Source organism: Copadichromis virginalis, linkage group LG6, assembly GCF_057382275.1.
Source record: "Copadichromis virginalis isolate Kocher_CV1m ecotype Utaka linkage group LG6, C_Virginalis_male_GT1.1, whole genome shotgun sequence".
In the NCBI taxonomy this organism is placed as follows: domain Eukaryota; kingdom Metazoa; phylum Chordata; class Actinopteri; order Cichliformes; family Cichlidae; genus Copadichromis; species Copadichromis virginalis.
The window spans coordinates 17,829,900-17,852,355 of NC_140623.1; the positions used below are offsets into that span (position 1 = coordinate 17,829,900).

General features: G+C 41.7%; 2 protein-coding genes across 4 annotated transcripts in view; one reads left to right on the top strand and one right to left on the bottom strand.

The window, feature by feature from the left end:
• The window catches only part of nr3c2 (nuclear receptor subfamily 3, group C, member 2), a 91,528-nt gene extending 84,393 nt beyond the window's left edge, over window positions 1-7,135 (top strand). For both annotated transcript variants that reach the window (XM_085459003.1, XM_085459004.1), the window contains 2 exons: window positions 1,847-2,004; window positions 3,216-7,135. In XM_085459003.1, coding sequence (XP_085315129.1) covers window positions 1,847-2,004; window positions 3,216-3,371 — 314 coding nt within the window. In that variant the 3' untranslated portion in view covers window positions 3,372-7,135. The remainder of the gene's footprint in view (window positions 1-1,846; window positions 2,005-3,215) is intronic.
• Window positions 7,136-11,281: 4,146 nt separating this feature from the next.
• The window catches only part of arhgap10 (Rho GTPase activating protein 10), a 52,658-nt gene continuing 41,483 nt past the window's right edge, over window positions 11,282-22,456 (bottom strand). Inside the window, exons 21-23 of one of the 2 annotated variants that reach the window (XM_085459005.1) lie at window positions 17,653-17,754; window positions 16,138-16,229; window positions 11,282-12,789 (exon numbers count right to left, since the gene is read on the bottom strand). In XM_085459005.1, coding sequence (XP_085315131.1) covers window positions 12,701-12,789; window positions 16,138-16,229; window positions 17,653-17,754 — 283 coding nt within the window. In that variant the 3' untranslated portion in view covers window positions 11,282-12,700. The remainder of the gene's footprint in view (window positions 12,790-16,137; window positions 16,230-17,652; window positions 17,755-22,456) is intronic. The other variant, XM_085459006.1, reaches the window with a different exon arrangement.

Sequence of the window (22,456 nt, forward strand, 5' to 3'; positions counted from 1 at the left end):
AGCTGCTACACATGGAAACTAATTACTACTTGAAATGGTGAAAGTGGTTGTAATGAGTTGCTAAATAGGCTCAGGTCAACAGCACAGGAAAAATGTGCAAAAACAGGCTACTGTGTGGGTTTCAGAGCATAATTCACTAAGCACCTCTAATTACCCTTAACACAGTTGCACATTAAAGGAACATACCGCGGGATGTGCATGGCTTAGCCCATTACCTGCAAATCATATTTAACACGCATGTTCCAGACATTTTTAAAATGCGTCAAATGTTTCAGCACGACAGGAAAATCAATTCAGAAACATGCGAGACAGGAAAACAGTCACAGTTAATTAGTAATGTGCTTTGTTTTGAGCGGAGTTACTATGAATGGTTAAAAACAAAAAAACAACTTCCCTTTTGGTGTTTTCAAGAATTCTCAAACAGCTAAGAATGAATGCTGTAAAAACCACAACCCGACCAACATTGGATTGGTTTTTTTGCGGGGGGGGGGGACAAAATGAGTTGCATGTGAAAGACGGATGTTGTCGTGTCAACCGCTGATTACTAAAGCTGTTTTTACAACCTCAAGATGAGCTTTTTTTTCCTATCACCATCGTAGCTTTTGAGAAACCACCCATCACACGGGGGTGGATCTGACTGTGAAACTGCATGCTCAATGGCTGATGACTCGTCATTCACACGGTGAAGAGTACCTTACTTTATCCTCCTTTTTCACTCTACTGGCTATCATCATTTACAAAGTGATCTCCATGTTTTACTCAGTAACACTTAAAACTAGTGATTGATGTCAGCACAAAAGTGCTTACTGAGGTCACGGTGACTGGGAGCGGAGGAGCGGGGAATCTCTTTGCAGCTAGTGGAGTTGCCCCCTACTGGTCATTAAGAAGAATGCAGGTTTAGAAACTTTCACGTTGGCTAACAGCATGTGATTGACAAGTCAGCAGCCAATGAGCTGGAGGTTTCACAGTCACATCCACCCCTCCTCATCACATATGTTTTTTGAAGCTAAAATGGCAATAGTGAAAACGCTAACCTCAAATTGAGTCTTCACAAACCACCGGATGGTTCATGGTAGCTATGTCCATCTTTATGCCTGTTTCCATCTTTTATATACAGTTTGTTGGCCATTACTGATTACAGTAGCAGCAGTATTGTAAACAGTGGAGTTGGAGCCACAATTACAAGATGAGCCCATTTTAAATTACTTCAGGCATCTATTTGTAATACTTGTGTTTTCTAAAAAAAATAAAACTCTATGTGTGAGTTGTCTTATGTTTATGAGTGAAAATGTGGATAACTACGTTTTTCTAATGTGGGATTGACTTTTACTATTTAAAAGACCCCTGTTTTTGACTACTTTTATAACGAATACAGAAGTAATATAAAGAAAACCAACACTGTCACCCAACAGTCCTGATCATTACTTTAACACATTGCCCTCACTGTTTTAAAATACAACCACAGATGACAAATTGAACATTAACTTGCTCTTCAGATTGCTGTTTTTTAAAACCAACCCTACAGCCCACTGAATATTTATTGTGATAACACCATTAATTATCTGAAAAGCATTCAGCAGCTCTCAGCGTAGCCCAGATAGAGCACAATAGAGACACATTAGGCGAATATTTCTTCCTGTATATGTCTAATGGAATCGCAGGCTTGGCTGTTCAGTACAAAGTCCCCTGCAGTCATGTCAAAACGGCTAACAGGTTTAAGTAGAGAAGTCTGCACTGTTTAGTCCTCATTGCTAGTATTGGGTCATTAAAATTTAAATCGTTTCAAATAATTGTTGTACAGTCATTGCATCCATATCAATGACGTAATGATTTGTCTGATTCCCAGTTCCCAAAGAGGGTCTGAAGAACCAGGCGGCGTTCGAGGAGATGAGGGTTAATTACATTAAAGAGCTCCGGCGTTCGGTGGGAAAAGCAACCAACAACTCCGGCCAAACCTGGCAGCGCTTCTTCCAGCTGACCAAGCTGCTGGACGCCATGCATGATGTAAGTACCCTTGACCCCCCCTCCCCCCCCTTTGCCAGTTGCATACAGTACTGCCTTCCCTTGGCAGTCTAGTTATGCACTTTAGGGCTCTGATACAACTGGAAATGTTCTCAGTGAAATGGCAAAATAGTGGATTTGGATAATGTGTTTACTTAGCAGTTCAATGGTGCCGTGGCTTGGAATAAGGATTATTACATCCCATTTTCTCCCTGAGGGAAGGTTATTTTGGAAAAGGCAGTGATGAGGCTCGTATTGGTGAATGGAACAAAAGGGGATCGATATCAGCTTGCAGTTTATTGAAGTTCACACTGGTCACCATAGCAAATGTGCAAAATGAGGTTTTTTTTGTTTTTTTTAAATGCATGTGTCAACAAGTGCGTGGGAGAATGACAGTGTAGGCACAGCCTCTGGAGGTGAGCGTTAGCAAGAGAGAGCAGGCATAGAGATTCAACGACCCTAATGACTGAGTGAATGGGGTTAGTGCTGGGCAGATGACCCTTCTTTTAAAGAAGGGCTGCCCAGACAAAAATCAGTGGTGCCCCCAAGTGGTAAAGACAATCAGTGAAATTCAGTTGCAGTTTACACACAGTTAAAAAATATACATGTACAGTACTGTGTGAAAGTATTGCGTCTTTATATTTTGCTTCCAAGGAGTCAGACTTTCTTGCAATTTTTTAAAGTGGTCTTAAGCAATTGTTCTCCAGGCTTTCTGAACTTCCTTTATTGGCTGCTTTTTCACTCATTTTCAGTCGGTACAAGAAGCGGACTGAAAATGAGTGTACCTGTGAATAATTCAAGTGTAAAACACAAGAGATGAACCAGTTTGAGGTGTATCCTTAGGCGCTGTCATGAAGCCATTCTCAATGAAAGGAAACAGATTACACTTTCAGCACGTCTGATGAAGAGATGAATCCAAATATGACATTTATGGTTAAAGTCATCAGTATATATAGAGAAAGTTAAGAGAATGGGCCCAGCCATAGTTTTGGACTGCATTAGAGCCAGTGGTGTTGGGAATCTTGTCAAAATGTATGGAATTCCAAACTCAGAAAAGTGGAATCGTTTTTCTAGCTAAATATAAAGAAATTAGGGGTGGCTTAAGACTTTTGCACAACGTTGGTAAGTAGGAAATAATTTAGAATTTAGAAAATAAAGTGGAAAAAACCCAGTTATGTTTCTAATAATCATATTTTTCTCTCTGTGGTGTCCAGTTGGTGGGGAACTTGTTGGACTTCTGTTTCTACACCTTTCGTGAGTCCCAGGCCCTGAAGGTGGAATTCCCCGAAATGTTGGTGGAGATCATCAGTGACCAGATACCAAAGGTGGAGTCAGGCCTCACTCACACGATCTACTTCCACAAGAAGTGACTCTTTACACAGATGGGACAGAAGCGGCATTAAGAACTCGAAAAAGAGGAGCGAGAAAAGTTCAGGGAAGAGAAGAAATGTGCTGGGAAGGCCCGTCCTGCTGGCCCGCACCGTGTCGCTCAGTATGCCAGCGTCCTCGTACTGGATGGAAAGATTTAGAAAAAAAAAAGAAAAAAAGAGAAAGTTTGGGGGAGAAGGTTTTGACCCTGCAGTCACCACGAGCGGTTTAGAGCTGCGGATAGTTTGAGAAGCCGAGCGTGACACACCGAGAAGGACTTGTGACAAATGTGACAAAGCATCCCGAAGTACACCAATGTCCCCCTGCCCCAAAGACGATAACAGTATTTTCTATGGAGATAAAGCCATACATTTCTTAGGGCGCACTAGATACATTCACTACACACACACAGAAACACACGTAGAGGGAAATCGACACACTTAACTGTCCACATGCCTTCACACAAAATGCACAGGTGCACTCCACATGCACTAGAAATGGGACTCCCTTACTTACAAATCTAGAGAAAAGGTTTTGTTGCAAATATTAACTCTGGCTTATGCAGTCTTTCACAGATAATAGCACTATGAAAAAAAATTATGCCAATATTTACATTTGCTTTGCAGTGTAGTGACGAGACTGCAGGGCAAAAAAAAAAGGACATTAATGAGGAGGCACAGAAAATCTAGACTTAATAGACAAAGGTCTATTTGAATATATTCCAAGGGCTATACAAGGATCATCATAAGCTGAATAGTCGCATCAAATTTAACAAGGTTCAATTTTAAAATCGGTATCATATAAGCCATCGCTGACATTTACATGCTGATTTTTCTTTTTCAAAGTTAAAATGTGTAGTCAAACAATCAAAACTAATATGCAAAAGTCCAAAGCTAAAGCTGTTTTGAAACACAAACGTCTCTCTCTCGCGTAAAAGAAAGCTTTGCACGTGATGCTCCCATGTCATAAAGTCACTATTTTAGAGGCATGGTGGTGTAGAATTAAAGACAATATTGACGAGAGACTTCTTACCTTTGTGCAGAAATGGTCAGGAGCGCGGCGGGATGGAAAAACATAATGCATTTACGGAAACAATTTCAGTACAGTCCGCTGGTAATGGATTTGACTGAGGTGCATCCATAGTAATTGCTGTTATTTGTGTTATCTCCAGAGCAGCTGTCCAAATGTCTGTTTTTACTCACAATGAAGCGAAACCAGCCCTTTGTGAACCGACACTTATCTACTCTTCCCAGAAAGAATAAAAAGCATTTTTTTTAAAGAAACGTGTGTTGCAAAGGTTTTAAGTTTTTGACAAGCCAGTCGTTTTACATTTAAGGTGCTTCGTTTCTACAAAAGCCAGGCAAAACATAACATGTACAGTAACTTGGTAGAACAGTCCATGCAGTACGCCACGTGGGCTCGCAGTTCAAACACGCATACTCTGTAAAGTCGATATAATCCAAGACGGAGCGTTAACTCTTTGCAGTGCTTACAGTAAAAACAGCTAACGTATCAAACCCCAGGCAGATGTGTACAGGTATTAACTTCTTAAAAACACACTCTATTCAGCTGTTGTACAGAAGATGTTTTTAAGGTACACGACGACGAGAGCTTGATGAAGATGTGTTGGTATGATCACTTTTCCCTCACTTTGCTTATTTCCTTTTTTTTTTTTTCCTATCTTCGGGCCAAGTGCTACTATTTTAAAAGCATGGCGAGGCCCAGTCATCTGGACCATTAGCTCGTCTCACACCCCACTGGTTTCCGGGTGGTTGTGGAACACTACTATGATGCTACTGAAAAACGACAGAGTCGCTGGGGAAGAAAAAGAGTGCGCGTGTGTGCAAGGGGAGGGTGGGGGGGGGGGGGGGGGGGGGGGTTGGTGTGTGAATATTACTATTCTTTTTTTCGTGCCCTGTAAGTGTGTATTTACATGTGTGTATGGAGTGCGTGTGCGTTTTTTTTTGTTTTGTTTTTTCCTCCTGGCAAGCATGTGCATAGATGATCTGCTCTTTCGGCGTGGGTATTATGCATTAATGTTATAGGATTATCCTATTTCCACATTTAGATTTTTTTGCACAGAGAAGATACAATGTGAAATGAGGCGTCAGTGCAGCTCGTAGGAATTCTCTGTTTCGATAAGCAACTGTGATAATGCGGGGTGGGGGAGGGGAGCAAAACGTTCTGCATGGTCACCCCGGCCTAAAGTTAGAGACGACATCATTACCACATCAGGGTGGCCGCGTGCTGTATTTGTGGCCTCGTGCTCAACTGAGGTCTCGTCTGTGTTGTTATTTGCTTTGAAGTTGGCATAACAGAGTAAGTAGGTAAGTAACTTTACTTACTTATAGCCCTTTTGCACTTGTACCTACTCAGCTTGACTTGACCCGGTTTTTAAGGGTTTTCGAGTAGGTGGTAGTACCTGCTACCAGGTTCTTTTTTTAGTACCTTCTCGGCGGTTGTTCTGAGGCTAACCGAAAATGTTACATCAACAGGCCATATGGCACTGATTGCCTAGCCAGTGGCGTCATTCCACAAGTCATGACAGCGACTCCTTCACCAAAATTTTTGAAACTCAGCAAGGAGAAAAATGGCTACACAAACAAACAACACTGTGGTCCTCGAGTTTGACAAAAAGAACTAGACCGAGCAGCAGGTAGCTCATCCTCCATTGTTGTGTTGTGTTTGTGTCATGGGACTTACTGTACTGTATTTGGTACTCGATTGTAATGGAAAACAACCAAATTTGAGTCAGTCGAGTTGAGTAGGTACTAGTGGAAAAGGGCTGTTACTTACTTACGTCATTAATTGCTTGGACGTTGGTGTAAAAAGATAGTAAGTAAAATCAGTCAAGGTGATTTTACTTACTTATTTACATAACTGCTTGGAGGTTGGCATTGTTGGGATCACGACTGTCATTCGATACTGTATTTTTGGGGGAGAGGAAAGCAAAGCAGGGTATTTGAACTTTTTGTCATTCCCAAATCCGAATCCTTTTTCAGTAATTCACAAAGAGGTTGGTGTGTGTGTGGGCCCGGTTCGCTCATGAAGGCTAGGATTCTTGTGTTTTGCCATAAACTTTATAATAATTTCTCCTGCGCAGTCATTATCATGCAGTACCCGATTCATCTTTGCCGTGCCCTTACGCTGATCTGTCACTGTTTCTTTATTTTGCTTCTTGTCTTTTTTTTTCTTTTTTCTTTTCAAGAATTCAAAATTTTAAAAAATAAACTGTCTAAAGGTTCATAGGATGAATGGGAAAGTATTTTTGAGAGAATTATATTTTGCTGGAAAACAATATTTAAGTACTTTGTCTAAAAACGATATCCTTTTTGTAAAATGAAATGTTATTGCATGCTTTTTGATGAGATGTTTACATTGTATTTAAAAAGAAAAAAAGGGAAACTTGTGCCTTTTTATCTCACCTGATTTACAGTTTTACAGTATATATTGTAAATAATACAGCAAGTCCTTATGTTGAGTGTAGTATAAAACATTTCTACTTTAACCATCTTGTTGGAATATTCGAGAAAAAAAATGACAAAAACAAACAAACAAAAAAAAATTAATGTGTGTTTCCCACTCGCCATGTCCTGTGTGTCGGATCACAGAGGAGAATTTCAAGAAAGGGGTTGGCACCAGGCAAAGGGCCAAACAGAGAAATGAATGTATCATACATCGTGAGAGACTTATGGAACTTACTACCTGAATGTTAGAGAGAGAACATTTATTATCTTCTTATTAAGTAAAATTATTTGATTCTGCATCTTTTTTCTGTTTTTTACTTTTTGCATTGTTGTTCCCCGACTCATAGAGAAAAAACAAACAAACCACGATTTAAAAAAGGATTTATTTTGTAACGAGATGTATGAAGTGATGGATCCTTGTTGCTGTTGAAATGATTTCCTAATCCGTGGCGGTAATTGTTGATGAGCACCACAATAAAAATCAAGAAGTCACAAACTATTGAAACTGCGGCTATGTGACAGAACATTATTTTTGGCTTTGTGCACACACTGAGAGAAGCTGCGGTTTACCCGACCATCCAGCCAATTTCAATTATGACCCCCCCCCCCTTTTTTTCTTCTTCTGGACCTTCAAATTAAAAGTATCAAAAAATGCAAAGATGATGTTGTTATCAAGCTCCATCTCCTTTATCGTCCTCCAGATATATGAGCTGGCTATTTTTTAGATAAATACTTTTGGATATAGTTTAGTGGGACACGCACTTGTTCGCTTGCTTGCAGAGAGTTAGATAAGAAGATGAGCGTCACTCCAGTGTTGAAATCAGAAATCTGCTTAGGCTGAACATAAAGACTGGAAACAAGAGGAAATAGCAGGGAATGGTGTCGTTTGAGGCGCCGTCAGGCGGGGCTCAAGACCACAGTGTTTGAATATGAGCCACTGCTGGCATAATAGGAGAGGAGACAGACCTGGCACTCGCACAACGGCAAAGGTCACGGTAGAAGCATCATTTTTAGAGGTAAAACCTTTTTAAAATGTTATTTAGGGGCAGATTCTGCAATTCGTTTTAAACACTTATGGAGGTTTAATGTCCCAGTGAGCATTCAAATTCAAAATAACTGCCCGGATCAACGTGTGGAGGCATTTGTTGAAGGGCTTTGGCGCCATCAGTGGTGGAGTTGCATTGTGGCTGATGTGAGAGTGTCTACAGTCAGTCTGGTAAATTTTGGGGGAATTGAATTCTAAAACAGCCGACTGAGAGCGGTATCAAAACATCTCATCTCCTAACTCTCCGCTAAAAGGGACTGTAAGTGTGTTTCCCCCAAGTGTCGAGGCAATGCTTCGGAGGAGCAAGATTAATGTATTGTTTACTTAATGGTCATCAATCACCGCCCACTGCAAACAATAAAATCAACCCTTACCCCCGTACTTGGGGGAGCGGCTCTATCTTCAAAGCTGTCCTAAATGAACTCCCTCCCTGTCGGCTCGGGATAACTCGGGATATTTGTCTGGTTTTTTTTTTTCTTTCTAACTGCAGTGTCACAGTACACTTTGGTGGAGTCACTGTACGTGGAGTCCCATCATCACCATTCTCTGTTCACAATAATGATTCGGGTGTAGAGAGACTAAGCCATATCTCCACAGCCATGGCAGTGCATTTTCTTATAAATATATACAACATTTTTTTTCCTGTTTTTTTAGTTTCTTTCTTTTTCCAATTTGAAAATTGACTTTTTTACTCAGATGCTTTGTATAATAATTCTCAGCAAACATACAGTAGACAACCCTCACTATAAACCAATAAAACATCTTTGAAAGCAGTTACTACTGTATATCTTGATGCAGATATTGCCATACTTGTGTTTGCAAACTATTGCAAGATTCTAATAAAAAAAACATTAAATTGAAGCATTTGTTGTAATTTATGGGTTGTGTGCAACTGTGTGCGTGTGTGTGTTTTAAAGGCGTGTGCGATGAAATCTGTACCAATGAGAAGAAGCTAGAAAACTCGTTTACATCATGGGATGCATATAGCCCACTTTGATCTTAAGTGGGCCGGACCATTGAAATTCACTCTTTCTGTTAATATATAGTTGAACTGAAATTGTAAGTAAATAAATGTGCAACATAACATAAAAAGCTCTAGCTTGTAGTTGCCTGTCCTGTGATTAAACTACATTTTTACTCTGGACCAACAAGAAGAAAAAATGAAAAATGACCAAGGGGAAGATCTTTATTAGGAGGAAAAGGTCTGTGCCGGACCGATTCTGCCCCCCTGGGTCTCGTATTTGATACCCCTGCCCCAAACTATAAGAGTTGATGGATGTATTTGAAACAGCTGCATTTGGTGGGCGGTGATATTAATAAGGTAAAGAAAACAAAACAGAGAGAAGCATCAGCAGGTACTAGGAGAGGAGATGAAGAGAAACAGAAAGAGGGAAGAGTGAATAATGACAAAAAGGCAGCGGGCAAGCGTGAGCCTTTTACAGTAAAACGACGCCTGTGGAGAAAAATCACCATTAACCTTGTTAAAGGCTGATCTGAAAACACGCCTGCTTTGCCAGACTGTAGAGCAGACAGTATTACTTTTTTTTTTTTTTTGCTCATTTTCCTCCTTCTCCCGCTCTCTCTCTGTGAATCCACAGCCCTCTCCAAATCTCCCCCAGATTTCCAATTGCTTTCACTTGTAGTCGTGCCAGATAAACAGAATCTATTGGATCAGGCTGATTTCACGGCTGCACCCGCACACATGGCGGCTTCTGTGGCCCACTTTCTCAGCTGAGGAGTCCCCCACCCCCCCCCCCCACCCCCTTTCCGCACACACACGAAAACACACTCTTTCCTTTATGTTTGAAATTCACTTTCCTCCAAATTCCCACTCAGTTTTCAGCCCCGGTAATACACCGAGTCTACGAGTGTGAAGCGTGATGGAGACACAGGAAAGTATTAAGGCAGTTGTGCCATTTTCTCACGGTTGTAGGTAAACTGCTGCGCTGCTTTGATCTGGGCTGAGTCACGGCACGGTGTGTGTGTGTGTGTGTTTTTTGGGGGCTGAAGGACACTGCGTCATGGGAGGTAGAGGACAGCTGGCACACAGCCGGTGGGGGGCTGGGATGTGAGAAATGAACACATCTATCTGGATTTTTTTACTCACACACATCAAGTAAGTCGACATGGTGACACTGATGTATACATCACCCCAGTCTGATGCACACTAATGAATAATGCATGCACAGGTAGGCTGACCTCAATCTTAAGTGGCAGTGGAGGGCAGCTCAACAAGCCTCAAATATGAAAAGCCCAACGCTGTTCCTATTCAACAATTTCACACAATGACGAGAACTAATAAATGAATGGAGCTTAATTGATTTTGAAACTACTAGAGCCTCAGTGAATCACTGGCTGAGGCAGCAGGGAGCAGAGATGAGCCTAAATACTACTGAGAGAGAGATAGGTAGGCAGATCGTTGCAGCATGGCATGCTTTCTGACTGACAGTCCAAAGAGTGTGAGAGGCAGGCAGGGCGCACGTCTATGATTCAGCAGTATTCTGCTGGAGGGAAGATGATGAAGAGCCATAGGAGTGGGTGGCAGTGGTGGTGGCGGTAGTGGTAGTTGAGGGATTATTGTGCCCATCTCATTAGCTATGCCTCATTTCATAATGTTAATGTTACAGTTGCTTCAGGGGGGCTGGTGGACATGTGTCACCCACTAAAACCACTAAAAACCTTTCTTTAAATGGACAAAGCCTGCATGTGTTTACGCTGCTAAACAGCGCATCAGCCCGTTCACTGGAGGCCTGAGTGTAGCAGGGGGTGCACTGATGGTGATTATGTAACAGAGGCCGAAGCTCTGGGTCTGGAGGCCATTTGGTGTGTTAATTACACAGATGTAGTCTAAGAATTAACATGCGTGAGGCTGAGATGTTAATGGATCAGGGAGTGGTGAGGAGGGTGGATTAGTGTGTTTTTCCTCCATAAAAGATTAACATCTATTTTTAATCCCTTTATGGAAAGTTTTTTTGGAAGTAGCTTTTAGTCGGAGGGGCCCAGCACAGGTCAATATAAAGAGGAAGGATTACATTACACCACAGGGTTCAGTGTATGTGAAGTGGCTGCAGGATGAATCCGCATTTCATCATTTTATTCTTAGACTCTGTGGGAAACTGGGAGCCTTTTCAGTGACACAATGGATGAATCAGCAAAAAAAACCACACACGTTCCACATTAATAAAGCTGCACATTTCCCAGACAAAGATCTAAACGGCAAACTTTCGTTATAACTCTCAGTCGGCACAATACGGCCATGAAATGTGTGTCGTTTAATAGGCTGTTGTGAGATTAGTCCAATAATTAAAGAAACTGTTAAAGACCTTAATTTGTAAAAAAAAAAAAAAAAATTAAATAAATCATTTATCGTATTTTTTCATGACAAGAATATGCAATGCAGTGAAAGAACAAAAATAGATATCTTTATTTGTTTAACATTGATCAAGAAGTTACCCAAAGGTAAATTTTAAAAAAGAGAGAGAGAAAAGCCAAGAACCTTTACAAACGTCATAAATCATTGTCTTAAATTATTGTAACCTCAGCTGCAAACACAAACAATCAGCTGAACCAAAGCTCTCAGACAAATGAAAGTGTTTCGCTGAACAGCTGAAGGATAAAATGTATTATGGTGTGCGCACATGCTAAAACCAAATCTAAATGACAACCTAAAAAAACCCATCCATTACTTAGCGCAGTAAATATACTTGGTTGTAACTCTTTAGGGCTTTGTACACTCGATGGATGCGAAACGGTACAAATATTTCAAAGTACTGCATTTCGTGGTCTCGCTCACAATAAAACACACATTTCCGATAAGTTAATAAAGAACTAATAAAAGTCAAAATTCAGACTTTCTGGGAGTGTCTCATTCCTTTGCTCTGAAGAACCTGAGTAACGTTGAACTCGAAAAACAACAAACCAGACGGAGGATTTGAGAAGAAAAACACTTGGTTTCGATCACCTGCTGAAATCGACTGCGGCTGATTGTCAGGTGTTAGTGTTTAACCCAACAGGTTCCATCGGGTGGCTAAGAGGCGTTTCTGAAAAAGTTCGGCAGCAACGATACGGCACTGTAAATTAAAATGAGAAAAAAAAAGAAGAACAAAACAAAACGTGCAATCAATGCGCCAATTACACAAAATACAATTACATCAGCAGTGTGCCTCCTTTTGCATGTCTAGCTATTCTCAAAAGAACAGAACATCGCAAAAGCGTATAAATGAAAAGTTCGCCCGATCGTTTTCATACATACCCGTACGCATGTTTACACCGGGTGCTTTGACTGTGAAGGCACAAAGGGTATCTCAAACAAATTTGCGTGGATCAATGTCAAGGGCTGTGGCGGGTTGTGAGGGGGTCAATGTTACAGTGGTTTTGAGTGCTGTCATTCTACTTTGTGGTTTCTGAAGATCACCCTTTGACTTTGAGCTCATGGATACCATGTATAACAGGGCAGAGGGCGCTTAGAGAGACGCTTCTCCTCTGGTTCTGCTAAGTTCCTTGGATAGAGGCTACAGCATCTTCATATACAGCAGAGCACTGGAAGTGCAATCCCATTTTGCAATTACAATTGTCAAAAATCAGGTGAACACTTGGCTAAAATGAACAAACACATAAACATGCTTGCAAATGCATTGTAAAGTCTACTTGCCAGCAACAAACAAACAAACAAAAATGCACCAATAACATCATATGGTGTTGTCATTACTGATTGAGAAAATTCAGGGCTTCGATTGAACGAGGCTATCGAGGCACGTGCATCTTCCCATACTTCCCTCGGCGAACGTGATGAAATGTCCATAAATATTTCCTTTTGGTTCTACAGCATCTCCACATAGTTTTCAGGGATGAGGCCCCTCTTCCCCTCCAGCTCCCCCTCCAGCCAGCCCGGCTCCCTCGACTGGGTCACTGCAAGAGAGGACACAGTGTCACTGACGGGGGGGAACAACAGCATGGGAGGGGATGAGGGTGGGAGAGAGACAGAGGACACTGGGCCTCCAGTGAGTACACTGTTAAGAGAGTGTGGAGGGCAGAGGTTTAAAGGAGGATACAGCGATTATTCAGTTACACTGTGACCCTGTTAGCAGGACAGATATGTCAGAAAGCAAATCCCAGGCTGCAAAAAAGACCATACAAATTTACTTTAAATCCAGTGGTCATTTTGTTTTCTTTCGGCCCTTTCAGTTTAGTCATTTTACTCAAAACTGAAAGAAATAAGAACTTAAAAAACAAAAAAACCTTTCATATGGGTATAGACAAGTTAAGTCATTTCCAAACCTCAAAGCAAAACAGCCCGCTTTTAGAAGGCTTGCTAAATTGAAATAGAAACTAATATCTCACTTTTTCCTGAACAGAATGGGAATTTCAAAGACAATTGTTGCGATCTCTGTGACATCTAGTATCTGACGTCACCTCACCATATACGTTTTATCTGTTGAGTTGTGGTGGCATTAAATGAAGTGCATAATGAGTGGTGTAACAGTTAGTTGTGAAAAGGGAAGCAAATGCAGAGGAGCTTTAAATCTATGTTTGTTAAACCAGCGGTCCCCAATCCCCGGGCCACGGACCGTGAGTCGTTTGGTACTGGGCAGCGAGAGTTGAGGCTCAGGTATGAAATTCATGGTTTTCGGGGTTTTTAGTGTTATTTTTTAATCATTTTTATCATTAATTTGGTTTCCCTGTGTCTTTTCCCATGTGTTATGAATAAATCTTCTGTTTTTTGGTAACAGTACTGGTTCTATTTTGTTGTATTTATCCGTGACACCTTAAAGGCCGGGCTGTGAAAATATTGTCAGACATGAACCGGTCCGTGGCGCAAAAAAGGTTGGGGACCGATGAGTTGAACGACCAGCAGGGGGCGACAGCTGCGGCTAGAAAAAAAAAAAGCCCAGCTAAATAAAAGTCCATGAAAACATGCCTCTCAGGTCTCTTACTCTGTGACTTGAGTGAGCATTTTCCTGATGAGGTTATGGACCCAATCCCTCATGTCAGCTCTTGTAAAAAACAACATGACATTCATTTTTAAATCATAGCACCATTTCAAACTGAGCGCATTGGAAAAAAGTGACAAGAAATTCAAAATTTTCCAGATGCAGACTTGCTGTGTAACATATACACTTTAAACATCTTGCATTTTTTCCAGAAAATTAGTTTTTAAAAAATGCACCGTGAAAAAAATTAAGCTGACATTAAGTGATGATGAGCTGGTCCTGATGTTTCTGCACAAGAGGAAGAAACTAAGATTCTGGGCTTATTTCTTCATTTTTCAGGAGAAGACACCAGGGAGAGTTGAAGCTGTATGACGGAAGACGAAGCTTGAATGTGTATTATATATATAAAAGACACACTGAACCTCTAACCAGTTCACAAGTGGTTTCTGGCAGCTGTTTACCAACACTTGATGGAATCAATTGCAAGGAAGGTGTTGCACCAAAAACCTGCTTGTGATCGTGTTAGTCTCTAGCAGATTGTTGCCCTTAGTGTGCTTGGTAGGCTAAGGTAGGTAACTACTAGCAAAGTCGCAGTAAAACTTGGAAAAAGTGCAATACAAACTGGAAACAGAAAATGTTGCCTCCAAAATAAAAGCAGAAAGTAGTTGCAGATAAGCTGGGCATGTTCCATGCAAGCCACCAGCCACCACAGCAATCTGTTAGCAACTAACACAATCGCAAGGAAGTGGAGGCAACACACATTTTCCACTCACAATCGTCGGTTGCCAGATGGTCATGGACTGATCTCTAGATCTGTGTGACTGGGGCCTTGTTTACTTGACCGTACATTGTGACACGTCCAAAATGTCAGATAAGTTAATGTCACGTGTTTAGCAGTCGCGTGACTGAAAAACTACAATAAAACTCATAGGATGAGAACAATTTCAATCGTACTCATGCTTTTAAAATAATGCTAAAATGTGTTCAAAATATGGAAACGTGGAACACAGAGAAAAGTTCTGCAAAAACTTTCTGCTGGAAAGATAAAACAAACTGGACATAACTCCAGTTCTTTTTAGTGTGAATGTAGCCCCCCCCCTTCACCACCACTGACTGCGTGGGTTGGCTAGAGGGGGGTCAAGACTTCAGGCTTTCATTGCCAAAGCCACCCCATGTCTCCGCCCCTGGGACCTGTCTTCCAGTGCAAGGACTGTTGTTAAAGGGCTGTTTGCATCCACTATCCACTTTTGAACTGTTATATATTGTATAGTATAATGGAACAACAACAAAAAACTTTAGGTCTCTAAGGTGGCTAAGAATCGAAGAATCGAAGAGAATAAATTATAAGCAAATAAGAAATGCAGATATGTTCTGCTAATTTTAAGGGTTAGGAAACATCAATATATGTCAACTTTGTCTTCACACATATACACAGACTTGGTAAAGAGTCAGACCTCTTGACCTTCTGCACATCTGCTATGCTCCAGCTGACTTAAGACCACAAATACATTTAGAAATAGAAGTGCAGCAAAATGTCAAGGGTTTTGAAGACACAGCAAGTAGATGTTTAGTTGATTAAAACCTCGGCACGTAACATTTATGTAACAATGTCAGTCGCCTCCTTTGAAGCCAGATTAAGTGCTGAAGGACACACAGATAGTAAACAAAGCTGTACAGAATGTGCCCAAACTTTCTTAACAGGATCACTGGAGATTTATGTTAAAATCCAAAAGAAACAACTTCAACAAGATAGTTATTTAAAACGTGAGAAAAATAAAACAGAGGATGGTTTAATCTGACTTTTAAAATATTATTATTTTCTTAATACTTATAAATCCACTTTCTAATAAATTAAGTGTTGTTACTGTAATCATGTTTTGAATGGCATGTACTCCTCACACCAACACTAAAATACAGTTGCACCCATTTCAAACAGTGCAAAAATGTAAAGCTACGTGATCACAACAACCAATAAATTCTTAGGTCATATCAAAAGCATCTCCACAAGCAGGTTTGCTTGTACATAATTCAGTATATACACTTTATACTATCTGTGTCTCATAAAGGAGGGTTCTCACAAAAATATAAAAAATAGGGACTCGAAAAATCCTCATTTCCTCTATGAGTGATTAAAGCTCAGTTGAGCTTCGACTCAGAGACACCACAGACCAAATCTGTGTCTCCTGTGCAGCCCTCCCTGTTCTCCCCCCTCCTTGTCTCATCTCTCGGTTCAATTGAAGATCAGATTGGCTGTTCGGTTTTCCTCCAAATCCAATATGCCAGGGCTGGTTCTGAGTGAGCGACTGGTGTAGGCGATAACACTTACCACCGTTGAATATGTCGCCGACGTGGAAGGAGAGCTCAGAGTCGTGCTCAGCCTCACATGGGTACACTGCCCTGGCTTTCCTGCTGGTGACACTGAAAAATGAAGGCAATCAGTGAGCTGGCGGAGCTTTGGGAAGGATTACCGCACAGTTCAATCTGGGCCCGGGGCCTGCTTGTTCATTCACTCACTAGCCTGAAACAGCAGAAATGGGCCAGGTTGGAAAATAAGAAAAAAAAGTACTGAGAGAGGAGCTGGGCCACTACACAGCCTTGTCTTGCCCTATCTCTAGTCTAGACAGTCCAAGGAGCGAGTCAAAACACAGCTACAAGCACATGTGCGTGTGTGTGTGCTCAGACACAATGGGATGCAGCACTGTTTGCAGCAGATTTTGTACAGCCAAAAAGGAAAGCACACATCAGGTCTGCGCAGCAGACAACCATCTATGGTGAGATAATTAAAAAGTAGCAGGGGGATTCTAAAGTAGGTTTGCACACAAACACAGGTAGAAAAGAAATCTCCCTCCGCAGCGCTTCGGCTTTTAAATTCCCATTTGTGAGCTCAGAAGCTGCATTTTAAATCAGCCCGATGTAAAAGAGCGCCGTCAAAGAAACCATATTCATCGCACCGCAAAGGTTAGTAAAAAGACGTATTTATGCCATTCGGTTGGCAAAAACATAAAAACCGTCTCCACAGAAAGCTTGTTTTGCCCACCATTGCAAAGTGTTATCTCGAACGCCAGCAACATTACCATGTAGAAATTGTGCCTTCAACGCATGATGCCCTGATAAATATTTCATATTCTTTCTGCAGAGAGGCAACAATGTAGGATGAGAAAGGAGAAAGAAGATATACAAACTGAAAAAAGTTTGTGGTCACAGAGTTGTCAATACAACAATGCTCAGCCAAGTTCCTGAATTCAGAAGAATTTTGGAAGAATGCACTCATGTGGAACCGCATTTGGAAAAACGAAGACTTTTATTTCGATGAAAACAACATTGATGGATTGCCCATAGAATTACCACGCTGTTTGCATACTCCTCAGCAACATCTGAAGGCACCGAGAATGAACTGAGCATTTATTTGGAGGCAGGCAGGGCAATTGATCAGTGCAATGGGCTGACATTGCGTGCACAGTCCCATCCACTTCTCTCAAGGTACCATTTGAGGCTTGACAAAGGAGAAGGTTGCTGCTATGGCCAATGCTTGTGTGGCATTCAATTCATCAAAGGTAACCAAATCACACAAAGAGTGAACAACATTGAAAAGAAAAAGAAGGAAAATATTGATGTGAAAAGCTGCGCTGATGCTAGACGATTGAGACACGCAAGATAAGAGCAGCGAGTTAGTAACGGAGGAAGTGATTTAAAACAGGAAAAGAGAGCGAAAGAATTTTTCCGCATGACATTCAAACATGATGCGAGCGTGATAGTGAACAATTCAGACAAAACAGCACGGAAGAGAGGCCAACTGCAATTACGAAATTAGAGAAGAAACTAGCAAAGAGCCCTGTCTTACCTTTCCTCTTGCCTTTCTTTGTCAGAAGTAGCTTTGGTAGCAGCAGTTTGACGCTCTCCTGACGATCCAGGAGCAGAGCAGGAGGCTGCTGCTGTGGCAGATCTGCAAATAAAACAGAGCAGCTTAGTCACCACAGATTCCATAGTGTCGTCTGCTGACTGAAATTATGGTCAGCATTATGTAATCCATCGGTTTCCCGCTTTGGATTTTTGGATTTTTAGCCGCTGACGACTTGTTTTTTGAACACTATGAGAAAGGGGCGTCTCTGACTGGAATATTGCACAATTTATAGTTTATTTAATTCTTAATTCAACCATAAAGAACAAAACGAAACATTTAGACTTAGAATTAGCGTTTAGTGAGGTCATAAATCAAAAGAGAAGTAGGCTCATGTAACCACAGGCTTCTGTACAATCACTTGGTTTTGCAACTAGAAGAGTCACCCCCTGCTGGCCATCAAAAAGAATGCAGATTAAGGCTAAGGACATCTTATACATACAGTAATGTTGGCATACTACACTATAGCACGGAGTCACATTTCCATGAAAACAACACGATACCAGCATTAATGTTCTTGTTCACGCAGCATTATAATATAAATGCAATTGAAATATATGAACTCAAAGGTTTATTTACTCAAATGCGATTTTTTTGTGAGGAAAATGTGCTTGGTGTAAACTAAACATATACCGATCAATTTAATTTTATTTCACCAGATTCCATTAAATATAACATTTAGATATACAATATAGCAAAATCAGAAGGAAAACTTTAATTAGTTAACGTCACCATCTTGAGCTGATTTTTGTGTGTGTACCCCGTGAAGAGGTTCTCAAGCCATTATGCGTTTCTTTTCTTGGTAAAACCTGTACCTACAGTAGTGAGCGCAGGTTCTGCACAGTCACACGTTGACTGTAGTTTTATCTGTTGCAGTAGTAGCTGTGCTTTACACTCGTTGTCAGGGCCAACAAGTCTATGGCCGACCTGAAGGACTGAGGTAGGGGTCCTGATAAAGGGAGAGTGCAGCAGAGGAGAGCAGGAGTCTCAGCCAGGCATCCCTCTGTGCTCCATGCCTGCCCCAGGGCCAGTGCTAATACAGCACATAATGAGCAAATTGCTCCTAGCTGCCGCTCCCATAGAGACGTTAATAAAGGCAATTAGAGGGAGCAGCTGGGGAGGGGCTGGAGGTTGAGAGGATGTTGTGAATAGTGGTTACGTTGGCACTAGTAGACGTGGGGGGAGAGATAGCCTTAAGGGAGAACATGGCTGGGGATGTTATGTGGACATAGGTGGAGGTGAACACAGCGCTGTGCTCACGTTTTCGTCCCACGCCACCCCCTCGCCTCCCGTAGTTGCTGTCTTCCCTCATTTCTTCCGCTGCTTCTCTCAGTGCTCTTGTCCATCCCCAGCGGTGGCTGTTCTGTTTGGGCCTGGCCTGACTGTGGGTGATTTATAGCTCTGCAGCAGTGTGGGGCCACTGTGGTGCTCAGCTGCTCCACATCAGCATGGGGGACAGTGCGCTGCAGTGCAGCAAATCCACTCATTAACCTGGTCCCAGGCACAACCACTGTCCGCCTGGGTCGAAGCCAAAAGAGAGGAGAGCCGAGGAGCGCCAACACTTGACCCACCAGCAGGTGAACTCACTCACATACACGCCATATCCAAAATTAGATGATATTGAAAGGAGAAAATGTCAACATCCACATATTTCAGAAAAGTTAAATGATCTGTCTGACTGTTTCTCACAGCTGGGAAGAGGATTATGCAGCTCTGTGAAGATCTTTAAAATAAACAGATATCTAAATAATAATAACAGAATAAACAGTTAGGGAAATCAGGGAACGCCACATGGTTGCCCTAGAAACTTGTTAAATACATCAGAGGTAAATGGATTTATCCAAAAATTGCTTTCACAATTACAGCTAAGCCAAAGCGAGGGAAATCGTTTACCGTTTCTCTTCAGCAAAAATAGCATCGAGCATGAATTGCTCTTCGTTGTTTTTTACCCGTCACAGGCCTAGCTAAGCCTTTTCTGTAAAGATGATACAGTAAATAGGGACTTGAAAATGCAGTGCATGAAAGGCCTGGATGAAAATCCCCTTTCAGATGCCGGTAATATTTATCACAAGAGTTTTCTTTAAGAGTATTAAGTTGTGAGGATGTGTATGTATATTATATTGAGCAGAGGGCATATTGTAAAAACTAAAGGGCATCATTATATCAAACTCAAACAATATTGCAAACACGGAATTTCAAAGTGAACAGCACCTGGAGGTCTTCTGGTTTATCGTTATAAACATTGGGGTTATCACACGTTATCACGCATTGCACAGCAGAGGACTGCTGCTTCTCATTACTGCAGGAATTTCAGCCTGGAGGATCCAAGCCTTGTTGATCCTGGCGTGGAGCTAACATGGGGATGAGCGGGGCTATCGACCGTCTTTCTACCAAAGGACGAAAGGCAGCGGTGGGATTTAGTACTGTTTCTAGTAGAAAGTGGGATCAGACCTATAGCCGAGCTGCTCGCCCAGCAATCTCCAGTTTGGGTGGGCAGGAAATAAGCTCTGATCCACCATTTTAAGATCCACAGCTGTCTGCCAGTGGGAGGCTTGGAGGGCTGGAGGTGGGGCAGCAGCACAGAGATAGAAGGAGGCCAAAAAAACAAAACAAAAAAAAGGCCAGAAAATGTAACCTCATTGGGCAGCACTTTGGGCAACTGAGCCGCTGGGAGAAGCTGTGAGTGAATTCAGGGAGAAGAGGAGAAATGAGGCAAGACATGGAAGTAGACAGAGAAGATAAATCGTGCAAATACCCACAAAGAGTTACTGTATGATACAGTGAGTCAGGATGCATTTTTTTTGTATGACCATGCAGATTTTTGCCATGCTGCAGGACAGAGACTAAAATATGTTGCTTTCCAGGTGCGCCTTTGAGCACGCCAGAGAGCAGATAACACATTTCTGAGAGTGGCTGGAAGTAATGCAGCAATTGCCATCCCTACTGCTCTTTTTGGCTACGACTCACGCCGAATCCCTGGGTTCCACGCCAGAGAGCTGCTGTGCTAACAGGTCTCTACCATCTCACATGCTAAGATTTATGAGCGAACAAAGCCAGGGCGACACCCTGTGACATATGGCGCAAGTCTTCATAAAGGGACAGGGGCTGCGGCTATAAGGGTAAACAAGATGAATATCTCCCCAATGTCAATACGATTTACACGGCCAACGCACGGCCACCTGTCTCCCAAACAAATAAGAGCCGAGATTTACGACCTCCTCCTGGTTGCTCCTTCCGTCCTCCAACATGATGCCACATATGTGGGAAAGCACAAAAAAATAAATAAATAAAATACCCACAGGGGAAAAAAATAGAGTTGGTTACATAAGGGCTATAGAGCCTTGTCCGTCTAATCCTGCAACTTAGAAAAAAAACTAAACATGCCTACACTCACAGGCGGGCAGGCACCCACAGAGGTCACAGAGAGAAGAATCACATTGTCCTCTGTCAAGGTGTGAGGAGGATTTGCTTTTATTTTACAACTCTTTTCAGCTGATGGAAAAGGAGAGAGGGACAGTGAATGAGGGAAAAAAAGACAAGTCTATTCCAAGGTGACTGTGTAGACATGACACAGCAGAGAATCTAACATCTGCAGCATAACCCAATAATTCATCTCTCACATCAGCATTCAAGACAAGTCATAGGCTGAAAACAACAAAAAGGACCAAGGACTTAGCAGTGAGGACAGAAAGGAGAAGCCAGCGAGGGAGAGAGAGGGAGAGAGGCATGGCAATGCATTCCAGCTATTAATGCATTTCCCATCTAGTACAAAAGAGTAATAGCAAGAACAATGGGGCTGACACTCCAATAATTAATTCCACTTTACCTTGAATAATCTGTTATTTAATTAAACTCAAAAATGGCAACTGCGTAATGTGCATTACAGGTTAGCAAACGCGTGATTCACACGAGAACTGAGATGCTCGTTTTCCACGATTCACAATGTTCAAAAATAGGTAAGTGTGCATTATTAATAATGATTGTTTTATCTTGCCAAGTATGCTTTTTGCCCAGAGTTGTAAAGAGGGAGCTGAGATGCAGCTGCTAAGTGCAGAAAAGTGCAACTGCTTCCCATGATGAATGAAACCCAAAGTGTTTACATGAATTTCCTTTTTAATAATGTCCACAGGAAGAAGTTGCTGGACTTTTGGCTTAGAGTCGCTATTCTCAGGTTGTTGCTGAAATATGTGCGCCAATATTCAAAGTATTTCATTCTTCATTTTACTCCGCAAGTGTGCATCAAAGTTACTGTCGAGCCAGATGATGCAAAAATGTAAGGGTGTGAAAGGGAATTTCAATTTTCTGCCAGCTGAGGATGACCAACGGTGCCCTGAATCAAACGCTAACATGTTGCTAAAAGATGTGCTTTTCTAAGGACGTTTTCAAACTGGACGAGGGGAGCATCGAATCCCCGATGGTCTGATTAAACTACACCGGTTTGAACTGGAAGACAAAAAACCTAAAATCCAATTGATTTAATGGAAGATTTCTGCTCCAAAAACACTAACAAGAGACTAAAAAGAATATGAATATACATAAGAACAGGTTCTCACAGAATCACAGTAACCACGTCAATACAAAATGCAAGTGAATAAAAAGCCTACAATTAAAATAATGTCCTTCTCTCTTATTTGGAGTTTGCCTTTTCCTCTGAATCATCCCCTACACTTCTGAGAAGTTCAACGATTCATATGTTAAATGAATCAATACATTAAGTGAGAGGAAATTGGCCCAAAGACTGATTACC